The sequence below is a fragment of the Chaetodon trifascialis genome, chromosome 19, assembly GCF_039877785.1.
Source record: "Chaetodon trifascialis isolate fChaTrf1 chromosome 19, fChaTrf1.hap1, whole genome shotgun sequence".
Lineage (NCBI taxonomy): Eukaryota > Metazoa > Chordata > Actinopteri > Chaetodontiformes > Chaetodontidae > Chaetodon > Chaetodon trifascialis.
Window position 1 is genome coordinate 12,226,691 of NC_092074.1, and position 18,020 is coordinate 12,244,710.

Here is an 18,020-nt window from a genome sequence, read left to right on the forward strand (position 1 = left end):
TGTTCTTTCAACCAAATGCATGCGATGAGGTTGAGGTGTTACATAAATCTCATGTGTTTGATCAATCATTTAGCACAGCCATGTTGGAGCACTTGTTGCCTTGCGTGCAGTTTTGAGGCGGCAGCGTCTTAAAGCCTCAGAGTTGATCATTTAGATTTATTTGCGACTGATCTCTGCATACACAGGCTGAAATATAAAGTGTTATAGAGAGTAAATGGCTCTGGTACAGCACATGATGCCCAGGGTCTCCAGTTGTTTATAGTGGATGTGGCCCAACTCCACTAAATTATTGACCACCTCTGCTAACATTAAAAGAATTTAAAACAGTTTTCTGACATGAAACCCTCAGTGACTATTTTAAGCAGCAAAGGCTGCATATTTAAGGTGTGAGGCAATTGTTGATACAGTCATCTGCAGTAGTGACTTAACGGATCACAGTCGAGAGCCCGTCTGTCACTCACAGCTCAGAAGATAACAGTGATTGATCAATTAGGCTTGCACTGTATGTGCGCTTTGCTGCAATTAATCCAAACATCTTGTTGGATTAAGCAGAGTTATGTCCAGCCTGAAAATGTGGAAACAAACAGCTCAATCCTTCATAATCAGCAGGGTACGCCTGAGCGATAGCACACAGCACTCATGAGCCCTGCTGGTCAAGCTGAAGTTTGCTTAAAGTTTAGTAATTAGCCCTTGAACTTTCACAGTCTCAGCTCAGCCTCTCTGCCATTAGAAAACACCCTGTGGCTGTTTTGCCAAACAATAACACTGCTAGTAAACCGGCTAAAAGATGTTTCGTAGGTCTAATGTTTACCATGTTCACAAACTCAATTTAGCGTGTTATTCAAGATTTTCTAATTAGCTCTAAACACAAGAGTACAGCTAAGAATGATGGGAATGTTTTGGGATGTGTACCAAATTTAGTGACATCATCCAACGGTTCCTGAAATATTCGACTAAAGCTGAGGACCAAACAACGAGCAGACCGACGCTGCCATCGGTGCAAGCCCAGCTAAAAACACTGACCTTTGCCCTCACACTACACAACTAAATAACAGCTGATTTCTCACATTCCAACACACAATTTGCAGACTGCCACAAATGTAATTTCAAAGTGCATTTTGAAGAAACCTATGGCAATGTTCAATCAGGCTTCCAGTAATGACTGCTTCAAAACAGCCCAGTAATAGATATGAAGCATGGCGGTAATGGAAAAGGACACTAACATTACCGCTTCTCCAAGGTAGAAATGACACAGGTGCACGCGCACAACATGCACAAATTCATATGGTCAGCACAGCTCAACAAAGCCAACAAAAGCCCTCTGCACACAGCAGGTACTCTATCATGCCACACACATGCAGAGCTAAAACGCGTCATGCCTTCACAGCTGACATGAAGCATGCGGTGAAGGCATCATCACCTCTGTGCACACCGCTGTGGCAGACATGTCAATGATCAGTGCGACCATCACCGTCCACCTCAACAGCTCTCCCCCCCACTCACTCGTCACATCTTATTACCGCCGCCAATCAAGATTAGAAAGCGCTATCATTTCCACCTTTCTATCAAATGAGCAGAATAAATGGAGGATAGCATTTTTTATTAACACGGCGAAAGGCTCCAGAGTCAACTTCATCATCTGATGGTGTCAGCTTGTTAAATTAAATTCGCCACCGCCCAAGTCTTTCTTCACGAACTGTTTTCTACAGGTCTTACAATCAATTTTTCTTCCTTTTATTGTTATAATGTATTGCAACTTTTCTGGCTAGACAACAAGCTATACTGACAAAAGGATTTCTGTCTTAATTCCATTAGGCTGATTATTTTAACCTAAAATCAGGCTCATAGAACCTGTATAATACTAAAATAATGCAGATACAGGATGGATTATTTCAGCTTTCTTGTCTATTTTAACGACATTGTTTGAAGAAAATAAACTGTATTTTGATTATTTACATGAGATTTACAGGAATTAAAGTTCTCTTTGTTTTGCTAGGTGTCTGTTTTAATTTTATTATTCATTTATAGATAACAGCTATACAGGGAACAGGGAAACATCAATGAAGAAATCTGGTTTTAGCTTTAGCTGCAGCATTCGCTTTAGCCATCTGTCTCTAGCAGGTGTCATAGATCAATGATGTAGTTACTGCATAATTTATATACCATGTTCACAGAAAGTATATATGTTTATATAGCATAATAATCATCTATTTGGTAAACAGATGTCACAAAGTCATTGGTCATATAGTTATTGCAATATGGCTTTGGAGGGCAGCACAGCTGTCAACAGTAACCCTGATGCTGCAAGGTCTATGATAATGTCACCATGACTGGATGGGAGTGGGGTTACGAGTAAAAAAAACAAAAAATCCCCCCCCAAAAAATTAAGATGCACGGGTGCGATCTTTGATTTGAATTTATTGAAGTTTTTTAATCTTGAGAAACCACATCTATTTAAAACTATTTGCATCACAAGCGCCACTGCACCTGGCAAACCTGTCAAGGTAACATGACACATGAGAGCGTTCGCCCGTCGGAGTTAAATCAAAGATGCGTCGTTCCTTCCTGAATTTGTATGAGCCGTTAGTCAAACACAAGTGAACTCCTGCCCCCATCAACAAATCTGCCTGATAATCTTCTCTGTGGCTTGGCAATTATCTCAGTCCTTGACCTGAGAGGGAGAGGGAGGGATGGGGAAGAGCGAGGGGGGAGAACACAGGATGTGGGCATGTCAGTGTATTGGACTGGGAGTGCCTGTGGAGCCGTGGGATCCAGAGATCTCTGTGTCTGGCCTTTACTGAGTGTGCTCCGAATGAGCTCATCAATATTCATTGACCCGCTCTGGCTAATGTCCCCAGCGACGGGCAGAATAAAGTTGCAGAGGTCGTACACTTCACAAGGGGAGAGAGAGGCGGGGAGAGCGAGGGAGAGAAAGAGCGATGCTGAGAAAGTGAGCGGAGATGATAAGAGAGCACAGGTTTCAGACAAAATGAGAGCAAAGAGAAGTAAACACCAAAAGGGCAAAGCCTCGGGGCCTGTGGGGGGTTAGGGAGTTTATTACGACTTGAAAGTGCAACACATAAAACATGCAGAGGAAACATGAGCGCAACGATAAAGACACGCACACCCGTAGAGAACAAACAAATACACACACACACACAAACACCCTTGTGTATGCAAAGTATGACATGACAAGATGAGTGCAATGACAAACAAATACAGCTTCTCCAACCTCACCCTGTATTTATTATGCCTTTTCTTGCTCTTTCCCTGTACTCTGGGGTAGATCTACATTGTGTAACATGACACCTGAGAATACATAATGGTACACGCCTCAAGAGAAGAGTAAGATAAGAGACGGAAGGCGAAACACAGGAGGGGAGTGGTTAGAGAGGATGAGGAGGAAAGAACGAGCTTGGAGCTGGAAACCATCATAACACACTCAGACATCAATATCAGGCATGCATGCATAATCTACCTTTAGAGTATATTATAATATTAAACCCATTTGTGCCAAGCTCTCCTTCATCATGCATGCGTATAGGGGCAGATGAATATTCAAGTTGTGAGGAAGGCCAAGGACAGAGGAAGATGCTACATTATGTGATGTGAGTGCACTAACACACACACACACACACACATACACACAAAAACCCCCCCAAAACAGATGAGTATCAGCTAAACGCCTGAAGTTTCATACAGTTAAAGCATGTAGATGTGAGAGGATGGTTAAGCTTGGATGCACACTCGCGCACACGCTCAGGCTGTATAATACCAGTTGAAGTAAAGCCTTTACCAGGTGCTACAGCGCAGCAAAGAACGTGCCAAAAGAGATAATGGTGCATGAGTGGCCCCACTTCATCTCAGATTTTACTGTCTTTCTCCCTCCTTCTCGTCTGGCTCTGCGCTGCCCACTCCCATCACTTCAGCTGTCCTCGGGCTCTTTCCTCCTTATTTCCCCTCTTGTCTGTCACCCTATCCACATCCTCTCTTTTCTTGTTTATTTTATTGCTCTGCCTCCTCTGAGGTGTTTTTTGACTGAATCATCGGTGATCCCACCGAGATGACAAAGTGTTGTGCTCCTCTCTCCTGGCTCCGAGTTAAGAACGGAGCATAAATAAAGTTTCCGCAAGGAGCCAAGGGGGATAGATAAAAGCTGCCAAAGCAAGTGGAATTATAGCTGGGGCTTGGCTATCACGACAATAACCCCTGACCTGTTGTATTAGAGTGTGGCCATAAGATAGCTTCCTCAACCCCATCACATTTATTATTTATCTACTTGGAAAGAGACTCTGCTCTCTCTCTCCTCTTTTATAACCCTCTCTCTCCAGTCCAGGCTCATTCACTTTCATCAAACAAATCCTTCTCAGCTTCACTGTCCGGCTTCTCCTCTCCACATAGGCTTCACCTCACCGCAAAGCTCTGTCCTCTTTTTTTTCCGCACACAATCCCAGGTGGGATAATTCCTGAAGTTCTCATCCAGTTTTCAACTTTTCTAACTCTGGATCAAGACAGCCCATCCGCCCAATTGTCAATATGTAATATGAGAGTGGGTGTTTGTGCACTGGAGAGACGAAATGGCGATGGTCAGACAAAACACGTTGTTCTGTCAACCAGCAACACTCCCGCTTATGTTTCTGTTTGTATTCCTGTCATATCAAACAAATGCTGTCGCTACAAAGGTCTGCCATCCATCTGTGCAGCTCTGTTTGTCTTCTTTCATTGTTATTCTTGGATTTCTGTCAGGTCTGAGACTTATCTTGTCAATACGGTTTTGCATACTTCAAACTGTGGCCTTGATATTTAAATACGTGACAGGTGGAGTGGGATGTGTTACATACTCGTAAATGAATGCACACTTTCCTCTCCAAACACTTCAAATATTCACAGCTCTTAAGGTATTCAATACCTCATGTAAAAAACTCCAAGCATATGTGTGTGTGTCTGTATGCCAATGCACACATGACACATCTGTTTGAGACGTGTGCATGTGTGCATATCCTCCACCTCTAATACACTGTGTCCAGAAATGATGGAGTTCTGTCATTTTCAGCTCAGTTGGTGCGTACAAAAATGAGAATCACCTTGCTATCTTTCTACAGAGAAATAAAGGTGGAGTGAGGGACTAGGAGACCAAGAGGGAAATATGGGAAAGATCGGTGTGCTGATTGCGTCTGGATGTATGACGATAAATATGTTTGGCCATGCAAAACAGCAAAAATGGCTGAGCGAGAAGAGTAAGAATTGAATACTGCATGGAAATACACAGAGTGTCAGTCATATGGTAGTGGGGTGCACATGGGTGTTACGGCCCTGGTTGTATTGCTTCTGCACTGTTTGTTTGTCCTGTGGTGTCTTTCTGTCTGGTTCATGTTTTTGTGTGTGTTTCGCTCTCCCATTGGTCCCTGCATCAGGGGACTCAGCTTGACAGCAGTAGCTTGTGTGATATCTGGCGTTGTGACTCGAGAACTTTGTCCCCAGATCTCTTGTGTATCTTATGGTAGTGTTGTAGTGTGTTGGTAACACTGTATATATTTAGCACTATGTTGTATTGTTTTAGCTGTGACCCTTTTTGCCTGTACATCAGGTTTTTTGTTAATAACAATAGATTTATGGTTTATTGTTGTACCCGGTTGTGGCTTAGAACATTTGTTGATTTGGAGACAAAGTTTGTTTTTTCCACTCTTTTATGTTGCGTCCCTGCTCCCCTAGACTGGGGCGCAACAATGGGTCAGAGTATATGGCTCACACATGCATAACAAAGCCCTCTATCTCATGCTACTTTTCATAAAACCAAATCAATTCAATTCAATTCAATATTCCGACACCATCGAACACCAAACTAGCAGCGACTCAAAAATGGGCAACATGAAAGCGCAGACCTCTGGGAAAAACCGCGCCGTGTTTGTCAAAAGTTAATGTGGAAGTTAAACCGTGACCGAATCTAATCTTCTACAACCTTTTTTGGACGGAACTGAAATAAAAAGAAATGAAGACGTGCCTCGGGAAAGTCAAATAAGAGCCAGGTCTGGGTTAAAATGTGGAGTCCCCAGGCTGTGTAGCTGCAGACTGGAGGCTGACAGAGTGCAGCTACACAGCCTGCCCCGCTCTGCTCTGCTCTGCTCGACTCGGCTCAGTTCATTCATATTAGATAGACGGCGCACTGCAAGGCCAAACAGCAACCACCAAAACAATGTGTTACAGCAAATGATCCGTGACATTGACAGGGAGAAAGGGGGCTTGTGGCATGAATCAGCTATCACTGCTGATGAGCTTAGATGATGACTTTTCATGCGCAAACACACACACACACACGACAGTGATCTTCCCCTGCGCTCTGCAACATTCACAGCGCACACAGGGGTGAAGACACCGCGTGTGTGTGTTTCTAAATGTGTGTTCTAACCCTCCATGCAGGCACAGTCATGGGATTTAGCGCAGTAATTAAGCATTTTTGCACAGAAACGTCAAGGCTGCAGCACAGAGGGCACGACATTAACAAGCAGATATGCACACATGCAGCAAATGTACATATACCCACCCTCTAGCCTACACACACACACACACACACACACACACACACACACACACACACACATTTGCTTTCAGATGTCACCACTTTCTAAAATGCCATAGACAAATGAGCCTAAGTATATTGTTATTAGTGACATAAAGGCCAAACGCACACTACACACACACACACACACACACACACACACACACACCCACACACACAGACCCTCAAAACGCAGCAGTGCTGACATTTGGACACCCTGCTGTTATGACTAATCATTCAAAATGAAGTCACAAAATCCATCCCTGGCTTCACCTCTCACGCCCTCCCCTCCCTGTCCTCCCATATCACCTCCCCCTCCTCCTCCCCTCTACCTAAATGTCAGCATTTCCATTGGGCTCATTAATACCTCCCTTTAAAGGTGTGTCTGTGTGTGTGTCTGTGAAGCATGTTGGGATGCTGTGAGAGGGAGGAAGCGTGATGTATTGGAATGGTAAGTGGCCTGCTGTTCTCTTTTTCTATTTTAATATCATCCCTGAATTTTTCTCTCTCTCCATTTGTCTCTGATCCATCATTATCCACCCCCCTCCCCTCCGATTCTTTCTCTCTGTTTCCCTCTGATCCATCATCACTGGGTATGTGCGAGGCAGCGGCTGTGAATCATGCAGTGGCCTTTCCACTGACACAGCCTGGCCTGACTCAGTCTGGACACCACTGGGCTAAAGAGCATCCATCATAATAGCATTTGTCTGGTGCTATCACAGGCTGACATGCTGAAATGCATGTGCGTTTGTCTGCTTGGGTCCATAAGACAAAAACAGCCTCTGTATATGGATGAGGGTGCATGGACAGAAACATGCAGACTGCAGACACAGGCAGGCAGGGGGGGAGGGCGAGGCTTGGACTGCCAATGTGAAAAGACTACAAGACTTTTCAGATCCTAACAGACTGTGAGGATCTGAGGATTTCTTGACGTACTGTCAAAGAGGTGTGCGCACGAGGCGATGAGGCAAGGATGGAGGATTACACAGTAAGTGAATCAGATCTGCAGGAATACACAATGCAGCCTTGGAATAAACACAACCAGGTTTATCAGGAGGCAGGAAAACAAAAGGAGAGAAAGCTGTAGAAGCGATAACCTTCGAGCTAAATCAGCTGTGATAATCACAGATACTGTACCCGGAATCCAAATTCAGTAAGGATGGTAATGCTTAGGAATTCTAAAAGATAGATGTTTGAGCTATAATTAAGACCGTGTTGTGTGATTGACTGGCGGCCTTGGCTTCAGTCCATTGTGACCCTCTAAAAATCAATATTTTTATCGTAACAATGGATACAATGATAATGTGCAAGAAGAAGAAGAAGAAGAAGAAGAAGAAGAAGAAGCGACAAACCAAAATTTTGTTTTCCATCCTGCAACTTTCCAGTCAAAGGTTTAGACACCCACTGTTCTCCACCTGATCAGCACCAAACAAAGTTAGCAAGTAGCTGATGAACAAAGTGGAGCACTGAGCTAAAGAGACAGATATTTCACTCAGAAGACCAAAAAAAAGGTGGCCAGACACATGACTTCATATGAATTAATGGCACCTCTTTGCTAACTCAGTGCCATATCAACTTGAGTGGTGACAATATGTTGCTGTTGTTGTCTCAACAGCTTATTTTAGCTGCTCCCTGGTGGCAAAAACTCTCTGTTATTTTAGGTTTAAAGAGATTGTCGACTTCATTTATTTACTTCTTTTTATATAGGAGGTCATTTAAATGAGTCCCTGGTGATAGTGACACACGGGCATTAGTTCAGGCTGTGAGCCCTGGTGTCACAGATCTGAGAAGCTGCTGGCAGCTCATCACTGGAAAATGAAAAGCAACAAACAGAGACAGCTAACAAAAACATGTGTAGTGTATTATTCACACACAGTGCATAGTGCACAAGCTGTGGCTTATTAGACAAAGGCGTACTGGCGACTTCAAGCTCACTGTACAGTTTATAAGCTAATTCAAATAGCCTTATTCAGCGTTTCACCAAGATTTAGATGAGAACATCAACATCATTCTCATATCAGTTCCGTCAATATGAAGCTGCAGCCGATTAGCTTAGCTTAGCACAACAACTGGAAACAAGGGGAAGCAGCTAGCCTAGCTTGGTGGGAAGATAAAAAAATCTGCTTGTGTTTTTTGGTGGGGGGGTGGTTTGACTTGAAGGGTTTTTCCCATTGACCCTATTTACTGCTTTTCATTTCGGTCTGACAGGCTGCCAACTGCCTGGAAGGTCTCCAACCAAAGGAGACTCAGCCTGAGCTAATCTTAAGAAATCCATATCAGTAGTACAGTAAGCACTACTACAGTAAGTCATGTCACCTTTTGGCAACAAAACTAACCCTGTGGTATTGTAAAGGAATGTCATAATTTTCTATCTTCTCTGCCAGCAGGTCAGCAGTCGGGTCACTTCAGTACATGAATGTCACAGCAGACCATCCTGACATTCGTATCTCTGGCTTTACTATTTTATTGCTCCCCTTGTTCGATTTTGAAGTAATATTCATATTTCTACATCAATCATTTGCCTGTTTTTAAGAATTAAGATGAATATAATGCAAGTCTGGCATAATGTCTGTAATTTATCAACGGCAATTAAAGAGGCCAATTTGTAGCACATTGAAAGGGACAAACGACAGCTACTTTGATTCTGAATAATCACACAATCAATTGAAAACCTGTCGTTTCATCCCCTCTAATCTGCTCTCTCTTGATCAATGAATCAATTTTCATTGCATGCTCATTCTGAGAATAAAAAAACCCTCAAATATTAGTTTCCTTTCTTTTTAATTAGCCACAAAAACAACAAATAAATACAAAATTAATGACATTTGAGGTCCCCGGGTGCTTTTTGAAATACCTTTTTTTCCTGTACACCTTTAATGCATCAATGAAATTTTAGCGTTGTTGATATTGAGGAAAGGGAGATAGAGAGGTGGAGCTCAGGCAGAGAGCGATGGAGAGGATGAGGTGAGATTCATTTCAAGATCAAAGCAATGTTTTCTTCAACCTTGTTTTTCAGTTACATCTTTTTTTATATTAATTAAGACACTCAGATGATATGTGCATACAGTATGTCTGTGCATGTGCGTGCTTGTATGTTCATGCATATCATCATGGAAACTTCTTCATTTGACAGTACACCTGTGTGTGTTTGTGTGTTTGTGTGTGTGTGTGTGTGTGTGTGTGCGTGCGTGCGCGCGCATATATAGCTACTTTGCAGCTGCTTTTGATCGCGGGCGACAGTGCTAATCAGACGCCTTTGTCAGAACAGCAAACAGACAACGACGCAAAAGGAGAGATGAGAGAAACTCCAACTTAAACATACTACTGGCATCAGTTTCACTCACAAACTGTGGCTTGACAGCATGGTTGTCATGGAAATCGCAGCAGGCAGTCTGTGTGTGTGTGTGTGTGTGTGTGTGTGTGTGTGTGTGTGTGTGTGTGTGCGGAGGGATGTGTGTACTGCACAGGAGGGCTGAGTATGCAGTGAAACATGGATACAGTGGTTTGCGTTTGTGTGTGTGTGTCAGGCAGCCTGTGGGACTCAGTTAGAAGGGAGGTGTGCTGATTAGTTAAGGGACCAGGAGGACAGAAAGGTAACAATACCAACTCTTTTCCTTCCGTCTTCACCCCCCTGTCGTCTCTGTCAGCACCTCACCTTTTCTTCTCGGAGTGCACCACCTCTCTCTCCTCCTCTTCCTCCACTTCCCTCTGTCTTTCTGGTTCTAAGCCAACGTGATGAGGTCAGACTGGGGCACGTCTCTGGCATGGCCTCGGGGCACCAGCATGCCATGAGTGCCTGCATTGCTTACAGGAGTCACCGGCGTACCCAGCATGATTACTGTGCCACTGCCTTCAGCCGGGCAACAGCCAGCAGAGACAATGGAGTGTCACTCCAATTAGGAGTCCAAATGTAATAAATTTAAGAGCGGCGATGTGTGTGCTGGGATGTGTTCACAGCTTCGTGTTTTCGTGTGCAGATGTGGATATGAAAAATCTTTCCGGCTAAGAAAAATGTGAGCTAATCAAAGCTAAATGAGACGTTTGCCTACAAAAACCCTGCTCACACATGCAGAGGCTTTTTGGTAGCCTCGAGGAGCAACAAGGGAAAGAGAGAAAATGGCACTTCAACTGAAATGAGTCTCGCTCTTAATCTTTTACAAGATTAATTAACTGATCTCTAGGATGTACACTCCTTTAAAAGCTCATATGTGTGCCCTCCCCCCCCACGTGTGTGTGTGTTTCATATGAGGCTGCCAAATGTCGGGAGTGCACCCAATTAGTTAAAGAGTCCGGGCCCACGTCCTGTCTACCTGCACTGACAATGGCCCACGGCTGCACGCATACATTTACACATTGATTAACCAGCCCGGGCCATTAATTAGTCAGTCGGGAAACTTTAATGACTTGCTACTCAGATTACACCAGGGAGGGGGAGGGCACAGGCAGAACCACGCATGCAAACACACGCATGTGCAAACTCCCAGCACGCTTGAAACCCAGATTTTGTACATACTGTGTATCAAACACTGCTGCAAATATAAAGAGGATTTAGGAACGCTGACAAACATTTATGTCAGCATGGGTTGGTTTTACATTTTCCTGGAAATCGAATCATCTCCATTAAAAGTAGCACAAGCTGCTTCTGAAGACCTGCTTCCCCTCATTCAATTTAAGGGAATTATGATGTTATGAAGGATGTGTATTTTATAATCTCTGTCATTTCTGAAGTGCGATTATGTAGCATTGTGCAAACGGAGTAAATACAGAATTTCATTATATACGGATACAAACTGAACATTTTTTGGAAGTCTCTAATTTCTTGTGGCAACCTCCTTCTAATTTAGATGCACGACTGCAATTTTGAATCAGATTTCCCAAGATCAAATATTTGCTTACTCTTAACTGGTTCTATAAAAATAATACAAGTGTCTGCAAAGGTCTCTGACAACTGTGACGACTGAAACACCTTTGGAAACGTTTGTGATGAGCAATCATGAAAAGTCATGAGCGGATCACTTCCTGAAAACAAATGTTAATTTCTTTCAACAAGGTTTGTAATTCACGGGTCAAATAAAGCAAACATGATCTCAGCTGTGCAGCAGCTTTAGCTGTAACTAGACAGATTTTAACTTCCTCTCTTTTATGTTTTGTTTTTTTATAGTACAACACCTTTTTTATAACTCAAAGCCCATAATGTGGGAATGGGAATGTATATGCCAACCTTCACATATTTCATGATGGGATGAGTGAGTAATTTATGCACCCTCTCAGCATCTTCACTACCCCATTTCTACTCTGATCTCAATCCATTTATCTCTTTTCTCAACCCATCAATTTCTAGTGCTTTTTCAAACTGTATGGTCCAGCATTTATATGACCTTGGAGAAAAGAAAAGACAATTGTAGCCTCCTTCAGACCAAGTTCCAGTGCTTTACTCTCAGAGTGTTTGAGATTAAACTTATGTATACTTAAAATCTCTCTCATTCGAGCGGCTGATGAGTCATGGCTGCTTGTACGTGTGAGTTACCTCTCTGTCTTTGAGAACAGCCTGAGTCCTGTAGAGCAGCAGAAGACGAACGTCACTGTCTTGGAGGCTGAAGTTACTCTCCAGGATCTGCAGCACGTCGATCCGGGGCCGCACAGGCAGCGACGCGTCGCCGCAGAATGGATGCAACCAAGCCAGGAGGTCATCTGAAGTCACGGCGCTGTCACTGCGAGAGGAGGGCGAGGGGGACATCAGTCAGACAGGTGGAGTGAGGCAGATAAAGAGACCGAGATAGAAAGGACAGGAGCAGAGCTGTGGTCAGGTGGCTAATTTAAGGTTCTTGGCTCATTTTTCAGAAGGCTGAGATATGACATAAACTTGCCAAGAAATGAAGCTTTTCACACAGAGATGTCTTCCAAGCCTGCAAAAAATTGTACTTTTGTGTATATACAAAAAAATCAATGTAGATATTCAAGCAAATTTAGTCATTTACTGTAAATGAAAACACTAATTTAGTTTAATTTGCGATTCTTCTTGCTGGCAAAATGTCCAAATTAGATTAAAAAAATTCATTGTTTCAGCTAACATTTAAGCATTTTGTTTCAACTAAACAATTAACCAAGAAAATAATCTAAAGACTAATCAATAATGAAATTATTGATGGTGGCATTCCGAGATCTTCCAGTCCAAGTTTAGATTATGTTGCTTTGTGCAAAACTCCACTGACAGGCAGCAGATTAGGAGCGCTGTTGTCACAGATCCATCGGTTTACTGTGTTTGGCTGATGGTCACAAAAGAGCTGACCAGAGTATAACAGGCGCTATCAAAATGCTGTCAGCTCCGAAAAGCTTCCAGACAGGTTGGCAGGTGCCTCTCGTTGATTCAGCTATCAAACAGACATTTTACTGCCATTTGACACTCAGCAGGTGTTAATTTCAGACCTTGAATAGAGACGAGAAAAGCAAGAGAGAGTAAAGTGATGGAGGAGGGGAAACATCTCTGAAACGTTGTGCGTGTCATGACTCAAAAACACACAACGTGCTTGGGATTGAATTATTTGATCTGCTCTGTGAGGATGACTGTTTAAGGATGGCAATAAAAGTCGTCTATTGAAGGCTTCTACAAATGCAGTAAGGCAAAAGTGTGTGTGGTCTGTCTCTGTGTGTGAGTTGCTGTGAATAACCTACCCAATCTGTACATTTCTGTGCACGGCGGTCACCACGGCCTCCAGGACCTGGAGTGGTTGTGGGTAATTCGTCAGGGCATCCGGGTCTCCACTGAAAGACAAACCACATCACCACAATCACCTTTCATAATTCACTTATGAAGATAAGATTTTCAAATTACCACGATAGAGAGGGACAACAGCTGAGAAAAGAAAGTCAGAAAAAGAAGAATCAAAGGCTTTCTTCAGTGTTAGTTAAAAACATGTCTGGCAGCGATTAAATATCTGAAGCGAACGCAGCTTTGCAAAGATTAACCATCATGAAATCATTTAAAGTCCTAGAGACATGATGCAACTGAAAAAACATTTGAAAACATCTCCAATGTGACAAGCTCAGAGGCTGCGTGAGCATGTTGGTGAAATACATCAGAAAATCGAATAGTTTTGTGGGGATCTGCAGTCTCCCCTCCTTCCTCTCTGTGCTCCCATGTTTCCCCTGCCTGGTGTCTCCTGTTTGTCTTGTGGCCAGCAGGTTGGGACCGGCCTCCTGAACTCACCAATCAAGACCCACCTGCTCACTCTTTATATAAGCACCCAGATTACTACCTGTATCCGTCCTATCGTCCGCTAGCAGCGCGGTAACGACCTACCCGAAGCACTCAGTCAGTTTTTGCCCTGTTTACTTTATGTATACCTAATCGGTTGCATTCTCCCTGTTGTGCTCAGGTGCCTAACCCACACCTGCTTTGTTTGTGTCCTGCCGGTCTGCTCTCACACCTGCTCTGTCCATGCTCTGCCAGTCTGCTCTCACTGAGGACTTGGACCTGTCTGCTTACTCCCGCCAAGGGACTGAATCTACCTTTCAGCTTTGTATAAGGACTTGGCTTCGCTTGAACTCTGTCATAACCCCTTTTATTCACTAAAATACCTAAACTGTTTTCTGCAAATTCAGTCAAAACCTAACAAACTGAATCATTTAACACTGACCAACTCGACTTCTCTTTCAAGTCAGGTGCGAATGAGATTTAATGAAACACACTAGTAGGTGAGCTTAAATAGGTAAAATGTAATCTTTTCTGCAGTGTCATTAGTGTATTTCCTGGAGTGGCTGTGGGCTCTGCAGCAATGTGTGTGTGTGTGTGTGTGTGTGTGTGTGTGTGTGTGTGTGTGTGTGTGTGTGTGTGTGTGTGTGTGTGTGTATGTGCATGTGTGTGTGTGTACTGTATGTCGCAAGAGGAGGGCCATTTTTCACGAAGACAGAAAGCGGAAAAAAAAGGGTGATTTCCCCTGACTCAACTCCCCTTTGCTGCTGGGCTCATGTGCGTACACACACAAAAACCAAGGCCTATGCGCACACACACATACATGTATATGTGTGACACACACATACACATACAAACACACACAGATATATATACATACACACAATATAAAAATGGCGTGGCAAAAGGCAGAAAGACGACACAGCATTTTCTTTATTGCATTTTACCACTTACATTTTCTCTTCAAAGACACACAAACACAGAACAGTTATGACAGATACAAAAGATGGCCATTAGTGTGAGGCTCAGGTATGCCTGCTGCGCCAGACTGAAGGCTTCGAGAGAGCCAAAAACAAGACCGGCTCATTCATACCTGCCAAACACAATGCTTCGAGAAAGCCCTGCAACAACAGACGCACGCACGCACGCACGCACACACACACACACACACACACACACACACACACACACACACACACACACACACACACACACACACACACACACACACACACTCATGCACAGAGCCGTACTTGAATGCATTAAGGGGTATTCATATGCAAGAGCGCTGACATGTTCAAGGGAAAGAATACCTCCAGCGAATACATAAGGCTGTGTTTGCCTCTCTCACACATCACACAGAACACACACACACATGGACACATAGTGTGTGTGTTGCTGTGGGAGCCGAGTGAGATCTGGAGGGGAACAGCTGTATTAGGCTGCATTAATTATAAGACGATAATGAATCAGAGAAAGGGGAAGAGCGTGTGCATGCAAGGAAGAGTGTGTGTGTGTATGTGTGTGTGTGTTCAGCAGGAAGAGTGCCTTCATGTCTGGTTAACTGCAAACGCCTGAGTGTCTGTGCATGTGCACAAGGATTTTCTGGTGTGTGTGTGTGTGTGTGTGTGTGTGTGTGTGTGTGTGTGTGTGTGTGTGTGTGTGAGCGAGTGTGTGTCTAAATTGCAGGTGCCATCTATCTCCACCATGCGCCATTGAGCAGCCATAAAGAAGCAGGAAATGAGGCAGGAATATAATCAAGGAGACTGGCGCTCATTTATCAAGCCAATCAGAAGGCTCGATAATATCTGGCCTTGTCAGTAAATCTGTGCTCCTTGGTCTGTCAAAAAGGACAAACATTAAAAAAATAAAAAAATCCACTAAAACAAGCCTTCTCTTTAAGCATGTGCATATGTAAATTGAAAGCAACTTCCTGTTTCTCAGGAACATCATGTTAAATCGTTCAACATCCAAGTATTTTCCATGGCCCTAAAATTTAGGTGCTCTGCAGATGTGTCAGGGTGAATCATCTCTCCCTTCCTTTTGAAAGCAGGGAGCAGGAAGACACCAATAAAACGCTCCCAGTCCAACTCCCACGGGCAGCTACTGTAGATTCAATGCAACACTTCAGGCATTTGTTTTGACAGTCTTTTCCCACCAACATGCTGAGCCCAAAGTGGACCAATATGCAGTATATTTTCAGATAACAACCAACAGAGATGAGGCAGTAGGTGGTGTGAAGGGGTGGCCTTCAATATTCTAGAAAATACATCACAAAGGCCGCTTTTGAGGTGGATATAGATGCTGCTCTTAATTGGACTTGTTCTAAAAAAATCTATTTATTTTCACATGCATGTGTGTGCAATCTCAACAGACAGGTATGAAAGGGAGGCATGTAGATGATAATGTTGTTTGACAAGGCGCAACAGCAAATGCAAAAGAGATTAAAATGAGAAAGAAAGGAAATACATATAGTAACCTGACAAGCTGATTTTCCTGCTGCCTTCCTTAGGTTCGTCACAGTGGGCGATATCATCGGTAGCACAAGCCTACAGCAGTGTCATTTTCCCAACATTGTCCTGTTATTATTAACCATTTTTCTGAACAACGCAGGGCTTAGAGGGGAGCTACCGGTGTGCAACACCATTTATGATTTATAACCCAGTGAGAGGAAGAACAACGATATCCACAATAACAAACACTAACTTCAGAGGCAGGTCTACAATTGAAAGTGCTCTGACTCCTGAAGCAGGAGATGCTGTGATTTAGCTAAATGATGGTGGAGAAGCGAGTAACTATGACTAAAATCTGGTCAATTACTTTGTTTTTATGACATCTACACTCAGAAGTTTAATATAAACTAATGCATTATTATACTCTCTAGGTGTAAAAGGTATATTTTTCTACTTTTAAGTCGTCTAATGTGTCTTTTTTTGCATGAATGTCTTGTTAATGGGAGGCTGACCAGCAGAAATTCCTGGAAATCGGTGAGCCCAGCTGTATGACTTCATTTTTCTGCATTTCTGTTTTTGTTGTTGTTGTATGGATTATGTTGTTTAAACAACATGTTAATCATTGAGCTTCAGAGGCGCTGCTAAGTTTATTATTGAACTTTAGAGAAAGCCAGGCCAGCAGCCTCTCCTGTGCCTCCAGTCTTTATGCTAAGCTAATTGCCTCTTGGCTCCAGCTCCATAGTTGGTGTACAGACATGAGAGTGTTATCGATTTCCCTCATCCAACTCCTGGCAATACGGCGAAAAAGCATATTTTCCAAAATGCTGAATAAGTGCTCCAAGTATACAGTCAAGCATCACCGTGTATTTTGTCAATGGAAAGACTTGGTGATGTCTTCTGACAAGAGTGGATCTTACCACCTCAGAGTTTGTGTTTTCTGCTGTGCATGCACAAAGAGAGAGCGAGAGAGGTAATACCTGAGCGCGGCCACGACTCTCTCCACTGCGTCACGCAGCACCGTTTTCACAGACAGGTCTAGAGGTCCCACAGCGACGCGCAGAAGCTCTTCAATGCGCTCCAGAGGCTGCCCGTCAGTGGCCATGGTGACTGCCAGCTCATGTACTTTTGACCTCTCCGATCGGGACAGATCATAAAGCTGACTGTAACGCTGGAATACGGAAACAAAACAAGACATTTTTCACCTGACCTGGAAAATATTTCATAGCAGGCCTGAAATAAAGCAAAGCATAAGGTAGCAGACGTATTCACAATATCAAAGTAAAGCAAAAAAAATACCAGAAAGAGGGAAAATATTAACAAATTGGCTTGAATATTATTTTAAGAAACAGGAATTGAAAATTAATAAATAAATAAAGGCAGAGTGAAAGAAGTGCAGTGGTGGTGTAGGAAGTGCAAAGTTTAGTGAGTGAAGTTTGCTGTTGAGTGCTTTGTTCCCTTCAGGTATTAACCCCGAGGGCAGCGCCGGCCTGAACCAGCTCCCTCTCCACTGTCCTGCTCTGCTCTGCTTGTTTTTCTCTCCTCCAATAAGAAACGGCTGAGAAGCTCAACTTGGGAAGTTGGAAATGGTATTGGGTCGTGTGCGTGTGCGCGCGTGTGTTTATGTAGTAGATGTGTGAATATTTAGGGCGAAAAAAAGTCATTACCGCACATAATATTTCCTTATTTCAAAATCTTTTCAGCACGGAGGATGAATAAAATTACAATTACTTTCAATTTCCTGTATTTTTCCCCCTCTGTTTTCTTTGTAGACTCGCCCTTGATTTTATTCCTCCATAGGCAGTCTCACCTTTGAGGAGAC

At 43.3% G+C, this 18,020-nt stretch overlaps 1 protein-coding gene across 1 annotated transcript in view; it reads right to left on the reverse strand.

Moving 5' to 3' along the window:
* Window positions 1-18,020, reverse strand: part of nbas (NBAS subunit of NRZ tethering complex) — a 141,709-nt gene that overhangs the window by 23,115 nt on the left and 100,574 nt on the right. The window contains exons 47-49 of the mRNA XM_070987158.1: window positions 17,179-17,369; window positions 13,229-13,318; window positions 12,084-12,267 (exon numbers count right to left, since the gene is read on the reverse strand). Of these exons, the coding sequence (XP_070843259.1) occupies window positions 12,084-12,267; window positions 13,229-13,318; window positions 17,179-17,369 (465 nt within the window). The remainder of the gene's footprint in view (window positions 1-12,083; window positions 12,268-13,228; window positions 13,319-17,178; window positions 17,370-18,020) is intronic.